General features: G+C 41.9%; 1 protein-coding gene across 1 annotated transcript; it reads left to right on the top strand.

Annotated features, from left to right (window-relative positions):
• Window positions 1-602: 602 nt before the first annotated feature.
• Window positions 603-4,906, top strand: LOC132896839 (keratin, type II cytoskeletal cochleal-like). Its single transcript, XM_060937947.1, has 9 exons — window positions 603-1,314; window positions 2,475-2,683; window positions 2,782-2,842; window positions 2,928-3,023; window positions 3,149-3,313; window positions 3,405-3,530; window positions 3,694-3,914; window positions 4,000-4,058; window positions 4,199-4,906. The coding sequence occupies exons 1-9, from the start codon at window positions 685-687 to the stop codon at window positions 4,555-4,557; spliced, it is 1,926 nt and encodes a 641-aa protein (XP_060793930.1). The 5' UTR covers window positions 603-684; the 3' UTR covers window positions 4,558-4,906.
• Window positions 4,907-9,232: the final 4,326 nt, after the last annotated feature.

Here is a 9,232-nt window from a genome sequence, read left to right as displayed (position 1 = left end):
AAACCAGATATAAACAATATCCAGTTACACCTCCACCTTCTCTGGGCCCAATATTCCAGTGCACTGAAATATTAGCCCCTATAAAATAGTCATGGTGTGAGTGATTTTCTCTAAATATGAGGCTCTTTGCATGCAGTTCACGCCATTGTCACATCAACCACTAAATAACCTGGTGTGCCTAGAAGTAGGGAATAATAACTTGTCTGAGTGAACAGAAACCAATCTGTCTTAATGGATATTAGACTACATGAGAGAGCGAGATTGCATGCACTGTTATTGTCTGAAAGGCCTTCATTAAATATAAGCCTATTCAAAATTCCTACTGTTGTTTAAAACAGATTGCAATAAAGCCTGCAAAATATTTCTACTTGAAAAAAGTTTACCAAGAATATAAATGTATGAAAACTGACTTTCTCTAGTGTATATGATGCAGCAGGGTGTGTCAAAGACTCCTTCCCTCATAAACCATCTTACCTGTTGAACATGACACATGTTTACGCCAACCTGCTCAGAGGAGATGGGGAGGATGTGCCAGAGGCAGTGTGGGAGGGACTATGACTCCTCCTGCTTGCAGCATAGACTTTAAAAAGCTGTCCACCTCCACAGAGAAGGCACTCAGAAGGAATAGCCTCTTAGTAAGCTCTCTAGCTTACTCTCCATTTTCTCATTCTATCACCAGCAGCCATGAGCATCAAGCTCAGCAACACCTCCTTATCATCCAGGGGAAGCACTGAACATGGCTACAGAAGTGGCTTTATCGGAAAGCGCTTCTCCAGCCAGTCCTATACTGCACCCAGCAGCTCCAGGATAAGCTATGGTGGTGGCTTCCGCTACGGTGGTGTCAGTGCTGGTGGTGGTCGTGGCATTACCGCTAGCTCAGGCTATAGCCTAGGCAGCAGTGCAGGAGGTTTCAGAAAAAGCTATGGTACAGCTCTTGGAACTAGTTTAGCTGCAAGTGGTGTCTATGGTGCAGGTGGTGGTTTCAGTAGATATGTTGGTTATGGTGCAGGTGATGGTTTCGGTCGAGGAGGTAGTTTCAGTGGAGGTGGTTCTTTCGGTGCAGGTGGTGTTTTAGGTGGAGGTGCTAGTTTAGGTCCAGGATTAGGATTTGGAGGATTAGATGGAGGACCAGGACAAGGTGGGTTCGGCATCGATCCAGGTTTTGTGGCACCCCCAATCACTGCTGTCACAGTCAACCCAAGCCTCCTTGTCCCCCTTAACTTGGAGATTGACCCCGCCATCCAGGACGTCCGCACAAAAGAGAAAGAGGAGATCAAGACACTCAACAACCGTTTTGCCTCCTTTATCGACAAGGTGGGTCTTCTGCTTTCTCAATGCCTTGTGCACATTGTTGGTGTAACTTATTTTTTATACATAGATCTTAGGGAATTGCACAGTGGTGCCCATTCCACTGAAATTCATTCAGATAACAGTATAGTCTCAGAGGAGGCCATTCATACATTTCAGAATGACTGTCAGAGGTTTAATGTCATTCTTATTAAGTCTTTCACAGCCAGTAGCCTAGATTTGGGAAATCTGGCCTTGCTGTGTTTAAATAGATGAAATCTTAAATGAAAAAAAAAAAAGTTTAATTTGAATTGGATGTAATTTGTGCAAGACTAGGTGATTTTGCTGAAATATGTCTCTAACAACAACAGTTTATATTCAGTGAGGGTCTAGCTTGGAAACCTTAGCCCATGCTGCTCTAAATGAGTGCATGGATCAAGTTATCCATCTACACTGTTGGAGGAACTATATGTAAGTGTGTCTGGGTGGGGTAGGGGGGAGTGAGGTGATCTATGTGTTTTGGATGCAGTGTTGCAAAACTACTTAATTTTAGAGGTTTCTCTTAAAGGGAGTGGCAGAAGCACCTATGCGTTATGTTGCACAGAACTGTGCATGACCAGTACATGCAGGCAAACCTGTCCATTAAATACCGTGTCAGGATTTTTACAGTGTGGTTATGGATCCTGTTCACAATTTTTATTGGTCCTGGTAAGATCCATTTCCATAATTTGATGAAGCTTAATTCATAAAAGCCTGAAGGCATTTATTATAATATCCATATTATTACAACTTTGCAGAGTTCAAAGCCACATTTTTTTCAGCTTTGAATACCCAAAACTACTGTAATTGTCAATATAAGCCTAAGCCCTTGTCGTAAAGAGTGTCTCATTGTGCCTGTTTAGGCCTGGCAATATTGTTACCAAAGGGCACCTAGGGCGCTTGCTAAGGAGCTTTGCCAGGGATGTGCTAAAATCATACGCCAGATAGACAAAATATGGGCTGAGGACAACAGTGATCACTTCTGCCTTAACCATTCTAGACTGTTTGATGGCTCACAGCCAGAGACAGTGGGTTAGAAATGAGCTAGTATTTTGAAGATATATCAGTGAGCAAAAATCCCCTTAGAAATCATTAATCCTTTTCTAAATATTTGAATCCATTTATATATGGGGTCACCATTTCTGTAGGTGCGTTTCCTGGAGCAGCAGAACAAGATGTTGGAGACCAAGTGGAATCTTCTTCAGGAACAGACAATATCACGTACCAACATTGATGGCATGTTCCAGACCTACATTGCCAACCTGCGCAGACACTTGGATAACCTTGGAAATGAGAATATTAAGCTGGAGGGAGATCTGAAGAACATGCAGGGCCTGGTGGAGGACTACAAAAACAAGTAAGTTATTTAAACTGTGCCTTGCTGATGCTCGTGAAATTGGGTATGTCATATTTGCATTATTTCATGGGTTGAATTTTTCACTCGTTTCTTTGTAGGTATGAAGATGAAATCAACAAGCGTGCTGTTGCAGAGAACGATTTTGTTCTCCTAAAGAAGGCAAGAACCTTTATTATTCTCTTTGTGCAATTTTATTCAAATGTTGAAGCATACCTTATTTTAAATCATACCTGTCTTCCACTAGGATGTCGATGGAACCTACATACAAAAGGTTGAGCTTGAAGCTAAAGTTGATGCATTACAGGATGAGATCAACTTTCTCAGAGCTGTGTATGATGCGGTAAGAGAACAATCCCATTACATTTTCACTGTGATCAAAAGTCTGTGCAGTGCGTGCACTTGTTTTATAAAAGCGAGAACTCAGGTGTTGTAAAATATTTCACATTTGGTGCCTTACACTTTCAGGAACTGCTGGAGCTTCAGGGACAGATCAAAGACACATCGGTTGTTGTCGAGATGGACAACAGTCGCAAGCTGGACATGGATGCCATTGTGTCTGAGGTCCGTGCTCAGTATGAGGAAATTGCCAGTCGCACTCGCAGTGAGACTGAGACATGGTACAAGCAGAAGGTAAGAGACTTTGGACACTGGGAAAAATAATTATTAAGATAATTATATTAAGAGCCACTGAGTATGTACTTTTCTTTATCTCATTTACCAGTTTGAGGAAATGCAGACATCTGCTGGCTACTATGGTGGCGATCTTCAGAGCACCAAGGTTGAGCTTACAGAACTCAACCGCCTGATCACACAACTCCAGACTGAAATTGAGACAGTCAAGGGACAGGTGAGCTATGGTCTTAGCGTTTCTGGTTCAGGTGTCTAACTTAGTTGGGCAAAATTAAAGTTCATACTGATACTCTCACAAAATTCTACTCTGGGGGAATACATGCTTCTCAGATAGCTGTTTCAATTGTAGACGGTTTCTTCGTTTTCTTTTTTTTTTGCAGCGTACCAGCCTGGAGACACAGATAACAGAGGCTGAGGAACAAGGTGAGCTGGCAGTGAAAGATGCCAGACTACGTATTAAGGAACTCGAAGTAGCCCTGTATAATGCTAAGGAGGACATGGCCCGACAAGTTCATGAATACCAGGAGCTTATGAATGTCAAACTGGCCCTGGACATTGAAATCGCCACCTACAAAAAACTCCTGGAAGGAGAAGAGACTAGGTCAGTCATTTGATAAGAAGATATTATTCCTTAAAACTGCATGCTTGATTTGTCTCTAAAGTGCATGGTTTGAATCCATCCACAGGATTGCCACTGGTGGTGGAACTGCAACGATCCATATTCAGAAAGTTAGCAGTGGTGTTGGTATGTGTTATATAAATATTTTTTGTACTAATATTCACGTGATTTTAAGAAATACATCTATATTTCATTACATGTATCAGGAAAGTCCAGATTGGGAAACCCATTTTTTAATGCATGTTTTGTATTTTGTTTTTTTCCAGGCTCTGGATACAGTGGCAGTTTTGGCTACGGCGGGGGTACTGGCCTGGGCAGTGGCAGCTTTGGGATAGGCAGTGGTAGTGGTGGCTTTGGGATAGGCAGTAGTAGTGGTGGCTTTGGTATAGGCAGTGGTAGTGGTGGCTTTGGGATAGGCAGTGGTAGCTTTGGCATTAGAAGTGGCCCCTATAAGATAGGTGCTGGTGGTAGCAGCGGCAGCTTTAGTTTGGGTGATGCCTTGGGTGGTGGCTTGGGTGGCGGTGGTACACTTGGTATTGCCTATGGCGGTGCCTCTGGAATCACTGCGTGTGGTGTTAGTGGATATTCCTTGTCTCGTCCTAGGCCACGTCTAAACATCCTGTGACCACCTAGCCCATCCATGGCAACCTCCAGATCCACGTTTTCCTTAACTGCCTTCAGTAATTAAAAAAAAAAAAAAAACTCACTAATCGGCCACAGCCATAACACCACCATCTGTCATTCAATACCCCTTTCCCCACCATTACCACCACTCCTACCCATTTATCATGTCCAACCCATGCTATAGGTATTTATAGAGCATCTACTGACTCGTTTCAAATATGTTTACATGTGTCTCACACATAGCATATCATCTCAATGCAACATAAGAACAGTGGATGTTTTATATCTACAAAATGGTATTATGAGTTCAAGTGTGTAAAGAATAAAACAATTAAAGAGAGACAACAGAAGGAGCTTGTGTCTTTTTGATACCTGTCATTCTATTGCTAAAAAAAATTACTTGGCCAAAATATTTAAGTATAAAGGTTAGTTAAATTAGTTGGCACTCCATGCCTATGGGTTTCCGCATTTCTAACATACTCATGATGCAAAATGTGCAGTGAAATGCCCTGTACTCTCTCATGAACTGTAGTTATGTGATTTGACTTTTTCTTCTGACATCTGTTCTTCAATATTTATTTAAAAAAAAAAACTTTACTGATGCAATTCAGTTGTGTTACATTTGTGTTACAAGGAAAGTAGAAGGAAAAAGACTCCAAACACTTAACCAAGTACCACATAGGTTTGAAATTACACATAAACACAAAGTTAAAGTGCTATTAAATAGCTTCAGAAGCCACTCACCAAGCATACCAGCTGTAAGGAAAGACCACTTGAAGTATGTAACAATGACTTATGGATCATCTCACTCAAAATGGTTATTTTACACGATGCAATCATTTGGTTGTGGATGAAAAATAAACCAGAAGTTTCTGGGGGTGAAAAAAGCAACCAGGAGAGGGTTTGGGGTGCACACCCATTAAGACCAAGTCATGTTTTATGCCATAGGCCTGCTTGTAACTCCCTTATAAGTGGCTGTCAAAGAAAAACAATACATGCTTAACACGACATACTGTACATCACAACAGCAATGTACATTATTGTCATAGTAATTTATTATTATTATTATTATTATTAGTAGTAGTAGTAGTAATATTAATATTAGTATTATTAGTAGTATTAATGGTAGTAGTAGTACTTCAGTAGCATAATTACTCGTGCCACAATGTTTATTTTATGTGTTCACAGACTTTTATAGTGACTGCTTTGTAACTAGATTTCTTTTACTATGGGATCCGCATTGATGTCAACATGTGTTACTCTTATAGAGTGTACTTTGAGATGTGTTTGCAGCGTTTTGATCACTGGAGCGCATTTTAAGCATAAAATGAGCTGTTATGCCAAACTGCTGGTGAAAATATTACAACAAGCTCCTGTTAGCTGTATTATAAATATCTATTTTGCATAAAACAGTTGTTCCCAACAGAGTTCCCAAGGAACCCTTAAAGATTAAAGAGCTGCTAGAGGCAACAACTTAATGCCTAAAGAAAAGTTCAGTGGAAGATTTACTGAAAAGCAATCATCTGTTTGTCTCTTTTGGAAATACAATTTTTAAATCTTAAAATGCTTTCCAGAAAATCTATAAGGCTGATTTTGCTGGAGCATTATTTTTTCAGTTATGGCATTGAAATGTACTTGAAATCTGTGCTTATAATCAAAAGGATGTTTAATCGTTGCAATTCAAAAAGGCATCATGTTGGGTTTCATTGAGTTTTTGTAAACAGTGGCAGGAAAAGTATACGTCATATACAGTGCCTTGCAAAAGTATTCATCCCCCTTGGTGTTTATCCTGTTTTGTCGCATTACAAGCTGGAATTAAAATGGATTTTGGGGGGATTAGCACCATTTGATTTACACAACATGCCTACCACTTTAAAGGTGCATATTGTTTTTGTTTTTTTATTGTGACACAAACAATAATTAAGATGAAAAAACAGAAATCTGGGGTGTGCATAAGTATCCCCCCCCCCCCCCAGGCCAATACTTTATAGAGCCACCTTTTGCTACAATTACAGCTGCAAGTCTCTTGTGGTATGTCTCTATTAGCTTAGCACATCTAGTCACTGGGATTTTTGCCCATTCCTCGAGGCAAAACTGCTCCAACTCCTTCAAGTTAGATGGGTTGCGTTGGTGTACAGCAATCTTCAAGTTAGCCACAGATTCTCGATTGGATTGAGGTCTGGGCTTTGACTAGGCCATTCCAACACATTTAAATGTTTCCCTTTAAACCACTCCAGTGTAGCTTTAGCAGTATGTTTAGGGTCATTGTTCTGCTACACCGTGAACCTTCGTCCCAGTCTCAAACCTCTGGCTGACTCAAACAGGTTTTCCTCCAGAATTGCCCTGTATTTAATGCCATCCATCTTTCCTTCAGTCCTGACCAGCTTTCCTGTCCCTGCAAATGAAAAACATTCCCACAGCATGATGCTGCCACCACCATGCTTCATTGTAGGGATGGTGTTCTCAGGCTGTTGGTTTTGCACCACACATGGCGTTTCCCCATAATGGCCAAAAAGTTCAATTTTTGTCTCATTTGACCAGAGAATCTTCTTCCATGTGTCTGGGGAGTCTGCCACATGCTGTTGGGCAAACTCCAAACGTGATTTTTTAAGCAATTACTTTTTTCTGGCCATTCTTCCATAAAGCCCCACTCTGTGGACCGTATGGCTTAAAGTGGTCCTATGGACAGATATTCCCATCTCCGCTGTGGCTCTTTGCAGCTCCCTCAGCATTTTCGGTGGTGTCTTTGTTGCATCTCTGATTAATGCCCTCCTTGCCTGGTCTGTGAGTTTTAATGGGCAGGCTTCTCTTGTCAGGTTTGTAGTGGTGCAGTACTCTTTCCATTTTGCTATAATGGATTTAATGGTGCTCCCTGGGACATTCAAAGTTTGGGATATTTTTTATGACCCAACCCTGATCTATGCTTCTCCACAACTTTGTCTCTGATCTGTTTGGAGGCTCCTTGGTTTTCATGTTGCTTGGTTAGTAGTGTAGCAGAGTCAGGGTCCTTCCAGAACAGGTTGATTTATACAGACATCATGTGACAGATCATGTAACACTTTGATTGCACACAGGTGGATCTTAATCAACTAATTATGTGACTTATGAAGTGCCAGGGAACAGACAGGAGAGGAGATCAAATGCGCTCAAACCACAGTTTATTAGTAATAGGGGAAAGGGGAGTTGGAAGAATGTGTGTGGGTGAAGTCCAGTGGCAGGAGAACTGAGAGGCAGGGATGGCTGGTGGTGACATCTGAGGTCTCCCATCCAAGTACTGACCAGGCCCAACCCTGCTTAGCAGCAGAGATGAGACAGGACCAGGCGTAGTCAGAGAGGTGTGGCTGTAGGGCTGACAGCGCTAGGGTTACAGGCAGTCTCCCAGCAAACAGTTCCTCAGCAGGCAGGAGATAGAGAGCAGGCTGGAACACAGAGTCACAAATCAGGTAGCAGGATAGGAGGCAGAAATGCAGGGTCAGGTTACCAGGACAGAAGAGTAGGACTCCAGGCAGGGTAGCTCACACCCGGCAGACGGAAAGGCAGGCGAGCAGCAGGGCTGGGCGAGCTGGAGATCAGGCGTAGGTACAGGAGGGGCAGGCAAGAGGCAGAGTCGACAGAACAGAAGGCAGATCAGGTTACCGGGGCTGGAGAGCAGACAGAGTCAGACAGAACAGGAAATCTTCAGGAGTCAGAGTAGTAGGAACACAGAGCAGGTATCAGGCTGAGAGTTGCAGACGATCTGACACAGGAGCTAGGGAGAACTGCAGCTTAAATACACACGGGGGAGAGCAGGTGATCGGCAACAGCCAATGACAGTCACTGAAAGATAATAAGAGGAAGTGAGTGCGGGCGTGGCCGGTAATGCTGAGTGGAGATGTTACCTGAAGAGAGAAGCCCACAGGTAGGACCATGACAGAATTGGTTGGACCAGCTCTTATTTAGGGGTTTCATACGAAAGGGGGCGAATACTTATGCACACTCCAGATTTCTGTTTTTTCATCTTAATTATTGTTTGTGTCACAATAAAAAAAAAGTGCACCTTTAAAGTGGTAGGCATGTTGTGTAAATCAAATGGTACTAACCCTCCAAAAATCCATTTTAATTCCAGCTTGTAATGCAACCAAGGGGGATGAATACTTTTGCAAGGCGCTGTACATCATCAGAAAGACGAAGCTGTTAATCTGCTGTTCTCTTCCCATAGCAAACTGCTGCTTCTTTCTGGACCACAAACAATATTTACTTGCTCGTATGAATGCACAGAAATAAGAACATGTTTATAATATTGCTTAATATTAATTACGTCATTTTATAGGCGCCATCTATTAGGGGGGCATGGTGTCAGTTCCCCAGACCCCCCCCCCCCATCCGCACTATACAAAACAACTGAAAATTCATCATTTTAAACACAATCAGCTAATATAATTCTCATGTCTATATCTACACCTGTTGTGTAGAAAGAGTGCCAAATCTGAGTACAGTATTAGTGAGTGTCCTTATTAAAAGACAGTGTTATTTAAGTTTTTGTTTTTATTGTGTAATTTTTTGCACCCCCAATATTTAACCCAATCAACACTCATGTCTCATTTACAGTGTATTATACTGTATAAAATCCTCCCCGAATTGTTAGAGGGTGTCCAAGATGGCTTTAGTAAATGATTAATGAATTATGTATGAATAGA

This window comes from Neoarius graeffei, chromosome 13 (genome assembly GCF_027579695.1).
Source record: "Neoarius graeffei isolate fNeoGra1 chromosome 13, fNeoGra1.pri, whole genome shotgun sequence".
In the NCBI taxonomy this organism is placed as follows: Eukaryota; Metazoa; Chordata; class Actinopteri; order Siluriformes; family Ariidae; genus Neoarius; species Neoarius graeffei.
This window is presented reverse-complemented; position numbering and strand designations above follow the sequence as displayed.

Coding starts and splice junctions, on each gene's coding strand:
- LOC132896839 (XM_060937947.1), top strand. CDS start 685: ATGAGCATCAAGCTCAGCAACACCTCCTTATCATCCAGGGGAAGCACT. Junction 3,314..3,404: donor AGACATGGTACAAGCAGAAG/GTAAGAGACTTT, acceptor CTCATTTACCAG/TTTGAGGAAATGCAGACATC. Junction 3,531..3,693: donor TTGAGACAGTCAAGGGACAG/GTGAGCTATGGT, acceptor TTTTTTTTGCAG/CGTACCAGCCTGGAGACACA.